This window comes from Octodon degus, unplaced genomic scaffold, assembly GCF_000260255.1.
Source record: "Octodon degus isolate 3935 unplaced genomic scaffold, OctDeg1.0 scaffold00087, whole genome shotgun sequence".
Classification (NCBI taxonomy): Eukaryota; Metazoa; Chordata; class Mammalia; order Rodentia; family Octodontidae; genus Octodon; species Octodon degus.
The window spans coordinates 5,976,355-5,996,410 of record NW_004524663.1 but is presented as its reverse complement, the minus strand read 5'-3'; the positions used below and the strand labels follow the sequence as shown (position 1 = coordinate 5,996,410).

Genomic DNA, 20,056 nt, shown 5'->3' with positions numbered 1-20,056 from the left:
ATTTAAATGTCTTTGCAAAAGGTTCATTTTTCTTGGAAATGTTGTATTATAAGTTGAACTAAATTCAGAAATTTTAAATCTTTAAAAAAAATGCTTGAAACTATTGTTTGAAGCAAGGTACAATTCCCCTATGATGAATGCTATCACTATGTGTATATAAAATGTACCAATAAAAAAATTCAAGGAAAAAAAAAAAAACACAGCTCTGGGGGCCAGAGCTATAGCTCAGCGGTGTAAGTGCCTGCCTGACAAGCATGGTGTCCTGAGTTCAGTCCCCAGTACCACAAAAACAAGGGAGAATTAGCAGGGTATGGGGGAGCATGCCTTTAATCCTAGCACTCAGGAGAGTGAGGCAGGAGGACTGCCATAGTTTGAGGCCATACAGAGTTCAAGACTAGCCTGGACTACACAGTGAGGTCCTATCTCAAAATACTAAAAGAAAGGGACTGAAATTTCTGATTCACTATGAATTATGGCCTTGCAATCTGTTTTCCCAAAGTATAAGTCAGAATTTAAAGAAATCTGAACACTTCAGTTGTTTCATAAAGAAGGACTTCAGCATGAACACATCCCTTTAGCCCAAGTCTTAGACAACAGAAATTGTAGGCAGAGGTGTTATTTGGGAAGGGAGAGTATGCAGCACTGACTGACAGAGGACAAGCCCTCTGCGCCTCTAGGCCTTCCTCTCAGAGCCCCGCCTGAAGATGCGTGCTCACTGGCACAGGCAGCCAACTCAAACTGGACGCGGAAAACTTAGAAGGTCAGGGCCATCCTGCTTGTTTTCCTCGGAATGTACTAAACAGCTACTGTGAATGTACTGAACAGTGGACGCCTGCTCAGAAATTAAAATGCTAGAGTGGTTTAAGAACCAGATTCTCCCTCAACCCCACCCCACCCACATTTAATGATATGTCAATCCCAAGACATGACCCACAAACCCCAGGCTGACAGACTGCGTTGACTAAAGCTGGGTTCAAACACGCTGCTCCCAGTCCTGTGAAGGCCTTCCTCTCCTCCCAGACCTCAGTCACCTGGACACCACTGCACCCAGCACTCTCTAACCACACAACCCTCGGAGCCTGATGTATACTCTGCTGCCACAGGCGTGCGCGTCCTGACTTGCCAAGTTCTTTGAGCAATGCCCACCCTCCCGTCTCCCTGCTGCAGCACCACATCCTGTGTGTAGGTGATGCTCAGCGCACAGCTACTAACTGAGATGACAGAGATGCAGACCCTGAAGACTGTTCACATCCTTACTGAGGTATGAATGGCTTGCTGCCCAGAAAAAAACAAAAGCTGTGACTGTCGTCCAATGTCAGTCATTACATTCGTCACTGATTTCGAGTCTATCTCAGTTTTTGAAGATTACTAATCTCCATGCACCAGCCTGAAATGAACTGCATATTTTAGGATTCATTCAGAGTAAAAGTATAAAAGGTAACCTGCATTTCTCAACAGAGCACGTTTCCATTGTACTGTCACTCATTAAAACCATTAGTTTAAAAGGACATGATCTTCAAATGAGTGACAACTGCAGGGCTCCCAGAGGGGATGGGCAGAATGGAATCTTTCGGAGATCTGCTCCTTAGGCCTAAGAGCCTTTTCCCAAGCCTGCCACAGAGGACGGAATCAGTCCTCCTGACTTCCAGGCCAGTAGGCCCCTTACACAAGCCGGTCTACACCACCACAGGGTTCCAGAAATACTTGGTTTAGATAGTTTTGATGCTCTTCAAATAGGAGATAACCAAACAGAAATAGTACTCTGTGAAGACCACATTTTCCTGCTTTTGGTATCTCTCCACAAACTTATTTTTACAGTTATGAAAATGACTTCAAGTTCATAAACTTTTAAAGAAGATCAAGAATACAAATACAGAAGCTAACAGAGTTTTGTTCATATTTGCTCAGAGCAGTTACATATTTTTAGGGTTTATATTTTTAAGTACTAGTCATTTGTCTAGAATTTTCTCTTTCCTTTTCTCATTCTTTCCCAAAAGGAAACAAAAACAAAACAAAAAATCCAACCTTAACTCACTCGTCAAACCAAAAACTTCCATTGATTAACAGAAAAAACAAACAAACCCAAAACCATTACTTCCTAAGGTTTTTGTTGAGAACAGAAACTTATTTCCTCCAAATTTCTTGAATTCAACAGAAAGTATTAAACACATGGAACTCATGCTACCAAGAATTAAAGACAGAACACCTTTGGTTGCTACAAAAGTCCAGCTGCAAAGCTATGACACTGTCTCTCTAATCTTAGAAAAATGTCTGTGACCTTGAAAAATATACAGGTAGACTATGTTTTGTTTACAAAATATATTTCTAAAGCAAGAGGCTGCATATGTGCGCATACCAAGCCTCCAAGGAGCAGTGCAGGAGTGCAGGGGGTGCTTCTGCTCTCTGTGCCCCCTGCACTGTGAATTTGTGAACACACACTTCAGTCCAGTTGTACCTTTAAGAAGCTCACTAGGAGTGTCAGGCGCAATGTCACTAAAAATGTTTTGCACACTAAAAAGGGACACTTCATCAAATCTTTTGTAAAAAATATTTATTTGGTACAGGGTCTCACTACGCAGCTCGGTCTCGCAGTGATCCTCAACAGCACTGGGATTACAGGCATGCACCACCATGCCCAGTTTCAGGGGCCAGCACAGCACAGGGCTGGCAGGGCATGCAGTACCAGGGATCAAACTCAAGTCCTTGCGCTTGCCAGACAGGTGCTTAGACCACAGAGCTCTCTCCCCAGCCCCTATCATCAAATCTTTAACTCTAGGAAAAATAAATAGTACTCTACAGATTCAGCATTAATATACATAATCTTGAACTTTAACAGGGATTCTGAATGACTCTGGACCAAAAACTTACTCATATTCACTTTGCTTCCCCAGTTTAATTCATGTATTCCTTTATCATAATAAAATGTTAGTGGGGAAGGTATAATAATTTGGGAGAAAAAAAAATTCTAATTTGGGAGGAAATGCCACAAGCCAACATTACATAGGTAACAGCTGGATTAGAAACAGAAGATTTGTAAAATTTGTTTGGCAGTTGTTCTGTAGCTACATCTCTATTTCTACAATAACTGGGCTTTATTCCTGAGACTCACAAAATCTTCATTACAACTCTACAAGGCAACAAAAGCAGACAACTTATCCTAGTGGCACAGAAAGCAGCTGAGTGCAGACCACCACGTACCAGCTTAACTTCCTTAATGTATTAGGTTCATGCAAATGATTATGCACTGTCTTTGGCAGATGTCAAGTCCAATTCCCTGTTGCTTTGAGGGGGTGCGAAGTGTGAACAAGCACTTTCCTATATCTTACGGTACACACGTGCACCCCACGCTGAGTAGTATGCTATGCTCTTGCATAGATTATGCTATATTATTATACAATCTGGGCACATCTGGACACACTTTCATTCCTCACAGCTTGCAGGTTTCAGGACTCTCACCTTACTCTATCAAGATGCTTTAGTTCTCAGCTCCTTGTCTACACAAACACAACGTGGGCCGAGTGGGCCACCTAATTCCTTCCTCGCCAAAACTCTAAAGCAACATGGTTAAATGGCAAAGCTGACATGACTTGTAGACAGACTTTAAAGACACACCGTGTCTTTAGGAAAGGCTACCACAACGGCTAAAGTGGTGCTATTCAAATATTATTTTGTTCACGAGTGCTAGAGGTCGCCTGTGTTTAAGCTGATTAATTAGGTGTTTGGTCGCACAGTCAGATCCACATGGTGATGTGTGGAATGTCAGCAGGACTGGAAAAAGATCAGAGCACACTGTGACACAACCCAGGGCACAACGCGGCACAACCCGAGGGCACTTTCTTTTTGGTCTCCAACCTGGGGAGCCAGGCAAACTTCTCTGATGTTACAGCCGAATATTTCTGGCAAGAATGTGAAATAGAAACCCCAGTTTGGGAAGAAGGGAGGAAGCCTAGGAAGGAAATGCTTTTACGATCCTCTGGGCCTCCTGTGTCTGGACGTATGTAAGAATTTGTTTTGGACTTCAACATCTGACACTGGGATTTTAAAAATGACGAGGCAGATATCTTCTTTGTTACCTAAGACTTTGTTTCAGTCCACCTATCACTGGAATACTGTTTACTCTCAAATGACTACCTTGTCCATTTATTAGATTCTAGATGCTAAAAGGAAAGCCCACACAGCAGCTGTCACGGTCATTTTTTTCTTCCATAATAAACTGCGTCCCACAGCAGAGACACTAAAGACTAGCAGCTATTCAGGTTGAAAGTGTAAATGCAGGAAGTTATAAAAAGAATCTATTTTGATCTACCTTGATGATTCCCTTGCGGGCTTCTAAAGGGAAAGAGGAAGGTGGAAACGTTTTGTGGACGGCTTCATGAAGTTGATACTGCACATTACTACAAAAAATTAATTTGATTTACACACCCCTTCTCCTGGTCACGCTGGTTTGTGAGAACTGGAGTGTCAGGAATGGCAGCCAGGGCTGTGGCTCCAGCCCCAGGTCCCCATAGGCAGGGTACCTGAGGTCCAGGGAAGGCATTTCAGTCATGCGAACAGGGAAACCTTGCATTGTACAATCTCCCCAGGTAGTTTCTCAGTTATCCACTTTGGTGTAAAGAAATGCAGAAGTGAGCCGGAATCCCAAATAATAAGGGGAAGGGAAGAGAAAGGCAAAATGTGTGCATCCACTAAACCGAGCAGTGGGAAAAGACCTGCTCCTCTCCAAGCTTGCGCCCCAGGACTGCCTCTCTGCGCCCTAAAGCGGAGTTGCTGTGCCCACAGTCCTCACTGCCTCCTGGACCTGGTTCAAGGCTGTTGTCTTTTGCCTGTGCCCCTGACTGGAATGTTAACCCCTCAGGAGTCTCAGCTTTGCTTGCTAAACTATGCTCAGTGCTTATAACTGGGCTTGAGAGAAGAGTTGAATGTTGTTACTTGCAATATTAATATGATGAACTGATGAAGTTTTTCCCTTTCATGGACATACGAACTGTTAACATTTTCTACTGCTAATAATTGTGAGTACAAATATATAAAACTTCTTTAGGGAGTTTTATATAAAATGAGTATGTTAATAACTGGAAGACAATAAAACATCACACAAAACCCAGCAGCTCCAGAAGGTAACGTTTAGGTCTGCCAAAAGCAGCTTATTCTTTCTAGATTAGTCTTCAGCCAGAGACCAAAGCAGTAGCCCGGTGCTGAGAATGAGCACAATCCCTACAGATTTTGGATTCTTGGTTTTCATTCTACCCATTAGCACCCTAAAGCTTTCTCCACAGCTCCAAAAAAGTGGCTCAAACAGTTAAAAAGGATCCTTAGCTCTTTGAAAGACATTCTTTTTTTTTTTTTTTTTTTTTAGGGAAAGGTCTACAAGGGTGTTCAAGGTCTCACTATTAGATCGGACTCATAGTGACCTGCCTGTTGACAGCCTCCCAAGAGCTGGGATTACAGGCACATGCCAGCAAGGAAGACATTCTTTTCCAAGATAATGTATCCCCAAAATTCCAGGGTTGGAAATGTAATCTCTCTGCCCTCAAAATGAATTAATGTCACCATCAGGCAGTGGGTCCATTACTGCAGGAGACTCTGTCCTCCTGGCATGTGCCCCTTTGATGCCCTCTGCCTTGTTACGATAGAGTGGGAAACCCTCCTTGGCTGTGGACGCATTGGTAGGCTTCCCAGCCTAAGAACCACACCTCTCTTCTCTAGAAATTTCCCAATCTCCAGAACTCAGTTACAGCAACAGAAGGCAGACTACTTCCTTATCCCCAGGTTCTTTAAGGTGCCACCTACCTGCAAAGTCACCCAGACTGGTTTTCTGGAAGTTGGCGTTCTTGAGCTCCTCAGTGCTTGCAGACTTCATGACAGAATTGATGGAGGACAGGGTGCTGATGAGCTGCGAGTTGAGGGAGCCGATTTGTGAGTGAGGCTCCCCAAAAGCTTCTGCCAGTTCACTGTAGTTCTCAGCCAACAGCGTCTGCTGCTCTGCCAGCAGCTTCTGGACACGTTCAATGTAGTGATCCAAGCTGGTTACCATTCCAGATGGAGCCTGGGGCTGGGGGTCCTCCTGGAGTTCCCCAACAGGCCCATCCCCAACACCCACGCTCCTCCTGCTACCTGTCAGGCCCATGGTCAACTGTGGGGGCCCACAAGCTATGGTCCTCATTTTGAGACCAACCAGATAGTTGTCATGAACATTTATCTGCCCCACACCCAACTCTTTGGTCTTCACAGCAGATGGCTTGTCAAACCCAGAATTGCCAGAAAGCAAGGTCCCGACACCAACAGACCGCGTCTTGGTGGAGGAGTTGACGTCCTTGACAAGGCCTTCTCCTATAGCCACGGTCCGCATCTCCACTGTGTGTGTGCTGGTCTGCTTGTCCAAAGTGCTTAAGGAAGTGTTGGTGCAGGAATCCACCAGCGTGGCTGTGTTGGTGTTAGTGGACTGGCTCGCCTGTTCCAAAACTGTGCTGGTGTGCTGGTTTATGGTAAGAGGCACTGCCAGGATGGCCGCCTCTACCTGGCCAACAACCTCAGTGTTCACGGCGCGGGAGGCACGCTCTTTGGGAGAGCAGACAGTCACATCAACAGAGCAGTCTCCGCAGCCGATAGACCGCACGTCTTTTAAAGTTAAATTTGTCTTAAGGAGCGTCAGGTCGCTCACAGACGCCTCTGTGTTGCTGCCTGTTTCGCAGACACTGACTTCCACACCCACGCACTTGTCACAGGTCTCCACGGACCTCCCTGTACATTGGTCATGCATTTCTACCTTCTCCTTAACAATCCACCTATCCATGGGCAGCTCGGGCCCTGCCACTTGATTCTTGCATTCAGACTGGCAAGAGATGCCTATGCTACTCGTCTGCATGGAGGTCCCGACACAAGTGTCCACCAGGTCCACATGACTGCCCACCATCTGATCTCGTGTCGACACCACTGCTTCCACCAACTTGCTGAAGACAAGCGGCTGCACTGTCACGGCTTTGTCGACTTTCTTCCTTGATCCAGCGGCCTGTAGCTCTTGTTTCAGTTTAGTCATCTCCCGGTCGTGGGTGGTTTCTTTAAGCTGCACTTCAAGGCGGTAGACCTTTTCCTTCAAGGCTTCTATGGTCTGCTGTTGCAGCTCAATTTCTTTGTCAGCTTCTGTCGTCACTCCGAGCATGGCCTCTGTCACACCAATGCAGGAATCCTTCATCTCAGTGACTGTCCCTACAGCTGCATCCTTACAGGCCCTTGAACTCCGCTGGTACACAACAATGTCATTCATGTTCTCATTGCTACCCACAGCCACAGACCGGCACTCCTGTGGTGGGCACTGTCCATTCTCCCTGAGCACCAAGGAGGCCTCACAGCTGCTGTCCTGGATCTTTTGCTCCAGGGCCTGCATGTCTGCAGTGAGCTGTCGGAACTCCCTTATCCTCTGTGTGCTCTGCTCCACACTCTCCATCTCTTCCTCCTCATAGTCAATGTACAATTCCCCACTACTCCTCCGTGCCCGGGAGAGCTGCTCCAGTTGGGAGGCGTTCCCCGCACTGTAGGAGCGCTTCCTCACACCACAGACGTCATTCTGTGATGCAGCCCTCTGCATTTTTAGCTGGGAGGCCAGCTGCCGCTTCTCCTCTTGCAAAACAGAGATCTTCACTTGGAGCACAGGGATGGTCCTCACCTGCTCCTCCAGCTCCTTCAGGCGTTTCAGGGCAATGGCCATCTGCTCGCGGATGTGCTGCAGGTGCATAGGGCTCACATTGGTCACCGGTGTGGAGATTCCTGAGCTCAGAGGGCTGTGGCGGATGGAGCTCCCCATGGAGGAAGTTGTGGCAGCCACTGGGGCATAGCCACCATAATCCCCATTGCCTTGGTACCCGTTCTGAAGCTGGGTGGCAGCACTGTAGTTTCCAGAACTCGTAAAGGAGGGAAGGGAGCTCGTGGAGCCCATGCCTCCAAAGCTGGCCAGCCGGGGCCTTCTGAATTCACCCGGCATCATTTGCATGGTGACTCTCTCCTGTTCAAGTCTCCTCCGGGTCTCCATCAGTGTCTTGGTGACATGAAGGTTGTGCTTTGAGAATTGTGGGGAAGGAGGGGGCAGCTGTCGATTTTCAGGGATGGGAAGAAAGGCAGATGAGGTCTCCAGAGGGGGAGGTGGCCTTGGGCCTGGAGTGGATGTAACTTGGCCTCTGGCTAGGAGGAGGGTGGGACACTGTTTGTTGTCATCACTGTTGGTGGACGAGAGGGATTCAGTGGAAGTCCACACACCATGCTGAGCTGGTGGGACCCTGGCTTCTGGGCATGGCACGGATGGCTTCCGCCTCTTCTGGATGTTTAGTTTCTTGATAGTGTTTCCCTTCTGGATGTCATCCACATATTTGAGGAAATCCAAGTCTAGCTGATAACCATAGGGGGTTTCCACAAAATAAGGGTCTTTCTGTTCCTTGTCATGGTCTTCATTCAGGGGATCATCTGCTTTTCCTAAAAGACAGAAGAGAACGTCACAGGGCTATGAATTACATGGTAAGGTAAAAACCAAGAGCTGGCAGCCCGTTACTATCCTGGATCTACAGCTTATTGGCTTATAAGATTACATGAGATGATTTTTCTTTTTTTTTCAGTACTGACTGAAACCAAGATGTGCTGAGCAATAGCCTAAGGCCTTTTAAGAATGTGGGTTTTGGGAAAATATCTAAGTTGCTCAAACTGGACTTGAACTCATGGTCCTCTGGTCCTGCAACTGGGATTACAGGTATACAACACCAAAGTGGATACGAGACAGTGAATGATCTTAAAGAGTCAAGCAGCATGTAGCAAGTCCTTATTACATATTTCTAAAGAATCCAAAGGTTCAAAGGCAACAATAATTTTAAAAATGAAAAGGTTCAAAGGCACTGTCAAGCAGATCCTTTGTCTATTGTCCCTATTTTCTGAAGTGTTATCTGAGGCAGAGTCTGAAAGTCCACAGCAGACCAAGCCTAGGTCAGAGCAGACCCTTGGGACCAAGGCCACCCTGCCCCAGGTCCCCTGAAGGCTGAACAGCCTTTCTATCCATTGACAAAGAGCCACGCAGTGCCTGGCCACTGTCACAAGACAGACTTGCCCTGAGCCCTTCTTGCTAGCAGGCTAGTCCACGGGATGCTGAGTGAGCAGCTCAGGCACAGAAACAGAGAAGACTGCAGCTCCACTCTGTCCTGCTCCTCTGGCTCATCTGATTTTCTCCACGCCTAGAACCAAAACAAAGTCCTCTCCCAGCTGGAGAAATGTTTTTGCTTTTCTTTGTATTTTGAGACAAAAATTCACTATCGGAACAATACTTTATATTACACATATGAGGAATCCAAGCAGATTCCAAAGAGCATGAAATGAAGAGTAAAGCTATACTCCAGCCACCAACCAGTTCATGTGGCCTTCCGTAAATGCTGCTTCTGGCTAAACCCAAAAAAGGAAACACAGGAACTTGTCAAAGCACAGACCTTGCTGCTGGCCTGAGTTTTCCATTTTAAATTTAAAAGTGAGGCCATTTTTTGTTTATTTAAAGTACCGTATATAATTAATATGCTTCCCTAAAGCCATTCGAACAGGCACTTGCAGGGCGACGGGCAGGACTCAATGCAGGCTGTCTGTGCCTCTGTCCCGGCCGCCACCCCATCCCGCTGCTGAGAGGTCCAAGGAATTCTCGCAACTGTGAGCTGCCTGTCCCCAACACTGCAGGCCATCACAGTTGACAGTGCAAATTCTCTGAATGGCCCTTTTGCCTTTACTTGTCTGTTCTGAAATGTTGGGGGAAAGAGAGTACAAAGATTGTTTAAGCGATCTGAAGACGTTCTCCCTGTCTACATTTACAACAGAGTTAAAGGACTCTAGCTCCCAGAGGGACCAGGCACTCCATTTCCACTCTAAAGCAGGTGAGAAGGGAATCTGTCTGAAGTCCTAGTCGGCGCCAGCCAGCCGGCCGGGGACGCTCCTTCCGAGGCTTCAGCCTCCGAACGTGGGCTCGTGCTCGCGCCTCTCCTTTCTAACTTTCAACTCAGCCGGAGGAAAGCTGGCATTCCAAATATGCAGCCCGACCTGTTTCAGAACTGTCTGAAATTCCTTGAGCAAAGAAGAACCCGAAGATAGGGTGTCAGGTGACCCCAGCGGCCTCGGCCAGCCCACGCCGCCCGTCCTGGGGACCCCACAGGCCGCCGGTCCACCTACCTGCGGCGCTCCCGGCGCGGCTCTGAGCGGCCCTGCCCGCTGCCCGGCGCCCGCTGCCCGCTGCGGACTCCCGGCCGGCCGAGAAGGCAGCCCTCTCCGCGCTCCCGGCCCTGCGCGCACGCCATAGGCCGGGCGCTCGCCAATGAAGTCGGCCGCTGCCGGCAACACCACCCCCTGCACACTCAGAGGCTCGGCATTCCTTGTTTTCTTAATGAAAACAGGAAACCGGCATCTTCTGAAAATGTGTATTCTTCACTCCAACTCGGCTGGGAGGACAAATAAAGCCAGCAATGTAAGCATCTTCACAGAGAGGCTCTGTCTTTCCTAGGGCAGCCACTTCTGCATGAAAGAGGCTGTGTTCTGGGTGCAAACCTAGCAGCCTCTGCCCGTCACCTGAGCAAAGGCAGGGCCACAATCGGCCACTGTTCCCTGGCTCCCGGAGCAGCCGGCAAGACCGCCGGCTTCCGGACAGGACTCGGCGCGCCCGGAGGAGGAAGACGGTAACCCCCGAAGTCTGGCCTCCGCAGCGCCCGGACGGCCACTGCTGCAAGGGTTTTGGTTTTTGTTTTAAATTAACCAAATTCTACTTCCAGTTACAAAAGTCAAGCCGGGCATGACTGAGAGGCTGAGGCAAGAGGACTGGAAATTTGAGCCCCGTTTGGGCAATTTAGTGACTTATTGAGAACCTGGCTCAAAACAGAAAATGTCTGGGCATGTAGCTCATTGCTAATACCATGGGTTCAATCCCTGGTACTGCAGAGAAGCCCTGTAGAAACGACATAAAGGAGAAATAAATACGTGGTCTGCATATCTCAAGTGTTGCTATTTTGACATAACTCCTAGGCTGGGGTGTGTGTGTGTGTGTGTGTGTGTGTGTGTGTATGCGAGTGACGATCTGACCTAGGGCACTTGCCCTGAGCTACACCTCCAGACTTTTTTTTTTTTTTTTTTTGAAACGGACCTGGGGACTCTGGCTGCTCATCTGCTCAGGCTGGACTCACACTTGCTGTTCTCCTGCTTCAGCCTCCAGGAATGCTGAGATCACGGGTGGTATACGCCACCAGGACAGCCTGACTTTTCTTTTTTTTAAATACAGCTACCCCAGACCCCCAGCATTTTCAGGAGGAAAGGTGAACTGATTCAAGGTCTGCATTTAGAAGACAAAGCAAAACACAGCACACATTTCACTAAAACTTCACTGAACTGGCTTTGGTTCTCCCCACCTTTATAGAAACCACCAAATGCCTCAGTCAGGCCAAATTAACCCCAAGTGAACTTCAGACTTTAATCTCTGTGGACCAGGAGAGGTTAGAATTTAACCATGGTAGGTTTATTTCCCAGTTCAGCTGAACCCAGGAGACCTACCCAAAGCACTTCTAATCCATGATTCATTCTCTAGCAACTATAAAAGTGAGATGTGTTCCTGAAGTTTCATTTGTACAAACATCTGTCCTTGTACAAATACTTCTACAGTTAAATAGCAATATCCTGTTTCCACTTTCATCTCCTGTTTTCTAGTGTATCTTTACATATGTCAACACAAATATGGCATTTTCGGAGCCCTGACGTATTTCCTAACTTTTCCAGGCATGTATGTCTCCTGTCTCTCAGAATGGACACCTCCTATGACCAACAAACTCAATTCTCCTAATCACACACAAATTAAGACGCTGGAAACAAGTTATTTTCAAGTACTTATCAAAGGAATAACTGAATACACCATACAACATAAAAATCACAAAACAATGATGTGAAGTTATTCTTGCATGTGCTGTTACAGTAGTTATTTTTTAAAGTGGGGATTCATGGGCATTATTCTTTTTTTTTTCCTTTCGTGGTACGCGGGATTGAACTCAGGACCTTGCGCTTGCTAGGCAGGCACTTATGCTACTGAGCTATCCCTATTTTTTTCTTTATATCTTATAGATTTTTTCTTTATATCTTATAGATTTTTTTCTTTATATCTTATAGATTTTTATATCACACAGGCATTTATCTTTTAAAACTATTACTGTTAGTTACTGTTAGTAAAACTATTACAGTTAGTTACTGTTAGTAAAATGAAAAGAATGTAAGAAATAAATTGAAAAAGGTCAAATGGGAGGGACTCAAATGGGGGAAGCCACAGCAAACAGAGCTACATATTCCTCAGCATGCATTATTGGGTCTTGAAGTGCCCGTTTTTTAGATGGATAAACTGGAATTGTATATTCCCATCATCCTTCCTGGTAGCATGGCCATAGCAGGAGTGTGACACCCTGAGCAATTTCTCAGGGTTTTCCTTTAAAAGACATAGGAATGTATCTTGATCTCCTTTCTTCTGTCTTGTTACCTAGCATGCAACCTAATGGCTGGACAGTAACCGCTACCTGCACCTAGGAATGGAGGAGCATGTACGACAAGGAACCTGGGTCTCACTGGGCTTTGTGGAGCAGAATAATTACAATGCTTCTGAAGGGTTGACCTCCATACTTGTGTCATTCAGTTTTTGCATCTCTGAGACACAGTACTCAACAACAACAACTTGAAGGAGAAGGGACTCATTTTTGGTCATATTTTAGCCCATAGTTGGCTGACTCCGAGACAGAATGGCATGGCCGTGGAGCACAGCAGAAAAGAGTGGCTCATCCCACGGACTGGAAGCAGCAAACAGAGGGAGAAACTGGAGAGGGGGACAACCCTCTCCAGGCCATACTCCCAGACACTGGCCTCTTCCTATCAGATTGCACCCCCTTCCTACCAGTGAGTCAGCTATAAGCCCCCCAAATCCATTCACCTTCCAAAAGCCCCACCTATGGGTACCTGAGGCTCCTGGAGGGCAACTAGATATAAGCTGTAACATTTTGCCCCTGGCCCCCAAGACTCATGCATATCTCTGAATGCAAAATGCATCCAGCCCATCTGTAAGAGTTGGCAAAGACCTAAGAATTTCAGCATTGCTGAGATGTCCAAGTCTCCTCTGACTTTCAAGGCAAACTCAGTTGCAAATCTTTGTAAATATCAAAAAACAAGCTAAGCAATGCCAACATATAATGGCATGAGGTAAGTATTCCCATTCCGAAACAAAGACCTAGGGGGACAGAAAGGAAAGGGACCAAAGCAAGACATTAAACCCTATAGCTCTGTGTCCAGCACCCAGAACAAGCTGTAGTGAGATGCAAACTCCGAAAGTCTTGAGTGGCCCTCCATATCCGATCGCTGGTGCTTGTAGTTCTTACAGCCTCTCTCTTCAACTGGCTTTGTTTACTTTTTCTGGCTTACCACAGACATTCACATTCCTGGCCTCTCCAAGTTTTTGAGATCTCCACTGCCTCTTTGTTTACTTACTACCATCTCAAGGCCTCCTGGGGGGCCAGGGAGATGGTTCAGTGGAATAAGTGCTTCCCTGGCGAGTGCAAGTGGCTGAGTTCAATCCCCCATTCCGAAAAAAAAAAAAAAAAGACCTCCTTGCCTATCCACCTAGGTCTTCTTCTGTCATCTGGGTGGAAGTCTTCCTTACCTCCAAACTTATATTTTGCATGTCCATAAAATCAATACCACATGGATGATACCAAGGTCTGCTGCCAAGGTCCCTCCTGCATCATGGCTGTAGAGGCCTCTGAGTGCCTGGATGGCTGAGCACTGTGAACAGAATCTAGGGGAAGAAAGTCCCATTCTCCAGTGTGGTGCCCCAAGGCTTTCTTTGAAGCAAAGTCTTTCACTTTTGCAATTTTGAGCCTGTAAGAGCTGGGACCTGCTGATGCCTGACATGCCCTTCAACCATTTTTGTTGTTGTTCTGCTCCAAAACACTTCACCTCTTTTTAATGCTAGTCTTTTCAGCAATGACGCTGTCCTCCGCTTTACTGTATAGGCAGTTCCTCTCAGGGGAAACTGAAAAGTTTAAAAATCACTCAGCTGTGCCATTTGTTCGTGATTGTCAATGTACAGCTGGCTAAAAGCCCCCAACAACCTGTCCCACAGTCAGAACACTGGTCTGCTTTGAAATCTCCTGTCAGATGAGTCCAGTGACCTTAACCTCAGTCTCCTGCAGTTTTAGGACACAAGCAAAAAGTAGACAAACATTTACTAGAGGGTAACACAAATACCCTTGTGCCCAAATGTCAATGAAGTCCCTATTCCCAACTGGAATTTCCTGAGCCTGGCCTTTTCTGTCTGCTTTTTAAAATCTGCATTCTAGTCTGCTGAGCTCCAACCAGAAGATTCTCCCATCAAGCTAGGCTTTCGGCATTCTAGAGCTGTTTCTCCAGCTGGCAAACCTTTCCAAACTCTTCCCCTGAACCAGTTCCAAGAGCATTTAAATCATAGATTCAAGTATGGTCGCAGGAATGACCCCACCACGTCTCTGCTACCAAAATCTTTTAGTGACTTTCCTCACTGCTGAATTACAATACCTGACACCACAATTTAAAGGAGAGGTTTATTTTGGCCCACATTTGAGTAAATAGTCAGCAGGCTCAAAGTCTGGACAGCATGGCACTGATATATGGCCGAGGAACAGCTATTCCTGTCATGACAACCAGGAAGCAGAGAAGAAAGGGAAGAGCTGGGGAGGGAGAGAAATCCTTCCAGGCCACACCACTAGGGACCTGCTGCTTCTTACTGGAGTCCACCTCCTAAACACAACTCAGCTATAAAACCCCATAATGCAATCACCTTCCAAAATCCAATCATCTCCCATCTATGAGCAACTAAAGCCCTTTTGGAATATCTACATAGAAACTGTAACAACACTTTTATGAGAAAGAGAAATAAAATTATATTTGGTATCATAGATTGTGTCCAGATGTCTCCCCTAGAAGCCTCATGTGGCCACAGATGGGGCTTTTGTAGTGGTAGCTGGGGGGCTGGGGATTTGGCTTAGCAGTAGAATGCTTGCTTAGCAAGCTGGAAGCCCTGGATTCAGTTCTCAGCACCAAAAACAAAAAAATAAACCTCCCCTAAAAAACAACCAACTATAGTGGTAGCTGGACCTACAGTGTGAAGTTGGAACTGATCCACCCTGTAAGGCCCTGGATTAAGGGTGTGAGTACCTGTTCTAGGTGGCCTGCATATGATAGAAGGAACAGACAGAGCTGTGGTGGTCTCGTTGCTTTGCTGCCTTCTGCCTGCCATGAACCACTTCTCCTCTGGGACGCCTGTCCGCCATGCTACCCATGCCTTGAAGCCAGCGATTATGGGCTGAAACCTCTACAAACCATGTGCTAAATAAACCTTTCTCCTTTTCCTTTGGGTGTTTGGTAATTTGTCTCAGCAATAAGAGAAAAGTAACTAAGGCATCTGGTTATTATTTGCTTCCCATCTTGATTATATAAAGCTAAACAATTTTAATAGACACAGCAATATCTCCCTCATTTCCTACAAATTAAGACTGTATCTTAAAAAGAAAAATGGTAAGTGATAAACTGATGGGATACCATAAAAATTACTACAAAAGCTGGTAAATTGAGAATAACTAAGAAAACATAAAAATGGGTTTGTTTGGGTGAATATAAAAACAACAGTTTTATTAAAAAACAGAAAACAAAACAAAAACCAAAAAAACAACTTCTAAGTAGCTTATAAAAAGAGTTTTAGCCTAAAAGGCCTTTCTGGAGCCAGAGAACTATGTCTGGTTTCACACAGAAAAAACTCACTGCTGCATCTGCAAGTGGAATTCTGAAAGCAGTGACGTCTAAGCAAATACTCTGTAACTAGAAGGCTGCCCTTGTATTTACAACAAGTTTCTGAATGTCTGGAAATCCAGGGCTAGAGACTACTCCTGGCACCTCTCCCTTCACTTTAGAACATTTACTGAAACTTAACTGGCGCAGGAAATGGTCATATTTAGTAGAAAGAGTAGGAGGAAGAATTTAGAAGACATAGCTGGGTTTGGTGGCATAAGCATACAATCCCAGCACTCACAGGAGGATCACTGGCTATGTGGTGAGTTCAAGGCCAACCTGAATCACACGGCAAGACGCTGTCTCAGAAAAGAAGAATTTATAAGACATAAGATGAGATATAGTCCAGATGAAAGCCAATATCACATGAAGTGAGGGCAGTAATAAATCTATTCTTAGCAAGTCACTAAGGTAGTATGTGAACAAGTAACAAAACAGAATGGGGTGAGCCTGTAGTTGAGCTGTGCAGACCAGGAAAGTGATGAAGAGTACAAAGGAAAGGGACGGTTGGAGAACAGGCTGGGCAGAGCTGGCGCTGGGAGGCAATTTGAGAGGGGGTGATCTCGGAAGAGGCCCTGATGGGGCCGGGAGCACGGTAGGCTTGTGCACTTCACCACTGCTAGATCGCTCCCCCAACCCGCGGTAGGGGCTGACAGCAGCCACAGTGATTTTTTTGATTGCTATGTATGGATTAGACTGAGCTATGTAGAAATTAAATTTTAGGGGATCAATAAAATGTTTTTCTACACAACTATGAAGAACAGAGTAAATAAAAATATCACGCACATATTCAATTTACATTTGTAATCAATATCAAGTACAAAGGCATATTGATATCTGGGGTGGATTGAGTAATGGTCAACTTGCAACACCCAGCTGAACTGAGTGAGTGTGGTTCTGGGCATGGAAGGCCCACCTGAGAATTGCTGCCAACAGTATAAAAGGAGAACTGGAAGGGAAGATGGTGGGGTTGATTCTCCTGGAGAAGTTTGTCATGCTCGTTTTCCTGAAATGAACTCAGCTGTTCTCATCATCAGAGGAGCGAGGGCCCTCCCTGTCTCTGAGGATGACTGCAGCTCTCTTCAGGGGAGCCTGGTCCTTGCCCTGAGCCGTGCTTCCTGGCTCCAGTGCAGATCCCTCAGCCTGCCGGCACAGATCCTTCATCCCACTGGCGCAGACTTTCTGGCTTCCACTGCTGACCTTTGGGCCTTTGCAGTGCAGATCCTTGATACAGACTTGCCTGAGACACTGTCTCAGGCTGTAGAAGCCAGGCCCTCAGCTGGAGTCTTTACTGCTCTAGTGTGTGGGCAGACCTCCTGCACTCTTCTGTATTGGACTCTTTGATTGACCACTGCCCTCTGTGTGGGCAATTAATGCTATAAATGTTGTGTCATGTATGTATGTATGTATGTATGTATGTATGTATGTATGCATGCATCTCTGTGAACCCAGACTATGACAATATCTATCACCTACCTACTTTTATTATTTATCAGGTCCTGTTCTAGGAGCTGGGGACACAGTGTAAACAAAAGAGACAAGGTTTCTAGTCTCAAGAGCCTCAAGGTCTAGTAGGGAAACAGATGGAAAAAAAAAAAAAAAAGATTAAAAAAATGCAAGTGTAGATGGCCCTGTTGGTGTTTATTTCAAGATTAAGAGGGTGGCTGGCGAACAGCAGCTCCCCTCTGAGCCAACCTCCCTCTGAGACATCAAGGATCACGCAGTCCTTTCTTCTCTCTTCTCCCAACCCAGTCTGTCCAGTCTGCAATTTGTGGTAACCAAACGCCAGTGTGACGGCACCAGTTATAGAAAAGCCCAGACCCAGTGGCCATGCATGTGGAGGGAAGCTGAGATCAACAAAGTGATGCAACATTCCTCTTATCTGCATACTGAACTCCTGTAAAACTTAGTGCCTCACAGAGGGCCCCAGTTTACGGCCCCAAGAACAGCGCGGAACTTCCGTGCAGTTCTTCTGCACTAATAAAGTCAAATGGAGATAGAAATATTTTTCCTCTTGATCCAAAATATATTATATGATTTTAATGTTTCAAAGAAACAAAATTTACTGTTCAAATAATATTTTCTTTGGAAAGACACAAAAATTAATGTACTCATCAGGAAGTAAAAGATAGAATGGTAGATTAGTCTGGGTGGTTCTCATCTGGGGGCAATCTTGCTCCACAGGCAACATTAGGCAGTGTCTCGAGACACGTTTGATTGTCATTACAGGAAATAAGGGATGCCACTGGATCTGGTGGACAGAGGCCAGGGGGGCTGTGCATATCCTACACCACACAGGACAGCCCCTTTGTCCCCTACCAAGAGTTTTCCAGTCCCTAATGTCAACAACGCTGAGACTGAGGAAGCCTATGCTGGAGACAGTGAACAGAATATAAAATCTACAGATGGCAACTGAGACTCCGGTCATAAAACCGTGGTCAGTTAGTTTTCATTTCCTAGTGGGACCGCAACACTATATGCATGTGACAAGGTGTGGATTGACAACTGGTGGCCAACTTGTGATGCCCAGCTGAACTGAATCTGCATGGTCGTAGGTATGGAAGGCCCCTAGGACTGTTGCCAACAAAATAAAAAGAGGAATGAGAAAAGAAGAGGTGCTATCAGAGGACTGGTGGTTCTCCTGGAGAAGCTTGTCCCAGGGGCCTTCGTGGTATGGACTCAGCTGTCCGTGTCGTCAGAGGAGCCCAGGAGTGCACTGTTGCCAAGGCTGGCTGTGGTGCTTTTCTGGGGAGCTCTGATCCTTACTTTGAGCATCAACCCCCGGCCCCAGTGCACAGACCTCAGCCTGCTGGTGCAGACTTTCTAGCTCCCACTGCTGACCTTTAGGGCCTTCACAGTGTAGATCTGAGAAACAGGCCTGTATGAGTCACTGTCATGGGCTCTAGGCCTCCATCTGGACTCACACAGGGCACTGCTGTGGGATCAGGCCCTCAGTGGGGTTCTTTTGGTGTCCATTGTGTGGACAGAACTTCTGCATACTTTGTATATGAGTCTTTGTGACTATTATAAAATAATCCTATAAATTATACGTTGTGTATTAAATTGCACCCCTAGAAAGCCCTAACTACAACCCTACTACAAGGTGACAAAAATACCACTCTGGAGAAAGCACTCAGTATTTTTCTATAGTCTACCCTAAGGATTCGCTCTTTAATGTGAGCAAAAAGCACTGGAGGTTTCTGAAGTCATGTGCTGGGTAGGTGTTTCCTAGACGAGCCTTGGAGGTCAATCCTTCATCTGTTATTAGGATATATGGACTTCACTACACCTGTGTCAGTGCTGCAGTTCTGGGCCCAAATACCAAGAGCACCCTGAACAATAATCACACCTCTATGCCACAATCCTCACACACTGTTCGTGTGTTTTTCCTCACCAGATATTCTTCTTGACAGTACCAACTGAAGAAGTTTGCTCATTCCCATTGGCAAATTGTCCTCTCTCACACCAAGTAGGAAGGCTGCCCCAGGAGCTGGACCAGCCCCAGGGAAGCGCGTAATTAATGGATTCCCTCATCTTGGAGAACAGGGGCAGGCATCCTGCTGCTGGACTCAGTCACAAAAGCTTCATCCCAAAAGGCTTCGCTTCAGCTGAGGCGGGAGGCAGGCAGGTTCTCATGAAGCTAATCACCCGGAGTAGGAAAGTACCTGAGCCAGCACATCAACTTTTCCAGGACAGGGACAGTGGGACAGAGAAGGCAGCAGAGTGGAACGGCGTCCTTCTGAACAGGTTTAGCAGGAAGCCGAAACATGTCCTGACGACACTGCTAGCCCCGTGCTCTTTTAGACCCAAAGGGCTTCCCTGTCTGTACTAAGCCCACATGTGAAAACCAGTTAGAGAACCTGCAGCAAAGAGGCTAGTGGTACTGAGTGTTTGTCACTCTCTTGTCAAAGAACATGTGGTAAGATTTTTCTCCTGCTTTTGCATTTTCCCAAGTTTTTTAAAACCTGTTTTTTTTTTTACCTTTCAGCAAAAGCCCATCCATCCATCCATCCATCCATCCACTACTGAGTTAAGCTCTGTTCTAACTCTTTCTATGGAATGTATACCATTTTTCTCAGCTTTAGAGTTATTCTAAGCAGCTACTCAAACACTTCATGCAAATAAAACAGCTTTATAGCAAGTGCAAGTGGATGCTACCAGTCCACTGTGAGGCTGCAGGACTCCGGCCACGTCACCTGTAACTGCAACTGTG

At 46.3% G+C, this 20,056-nt stretch overlaps 1 protein-coding gene across 4 annotated transcripts in view; it reads right to left on the bottom strand.

Annotated features, from left to right (window-relative positions):
- The window catches only part of Kank1 (KN motif and ankyrin repeat domains 1), a 232,556-nt gene that overhangs the window by 21,830 nt on the left and 190,670 nt on the right, over nt 1-20,056 (bottom strand). For 3 of the 4 annotated variants that reach the window (XM_023721889.1, XM_004637172.3, XM_023721891.1), the window contains one exon: nt 5,791-8,463. In XM_023721889.1, the coding sequence (XP_023577657.1) occupies nt 5,791-8,463 (2,673 nt within the window). Of the gene's footprint in view, nt 1-5,790; nt 8,464-10,182; nt 10,336-20,056 lie in introns of those variants that run through there. The other variant, XM_023721890.1, reaches the window with a different exon arrangement.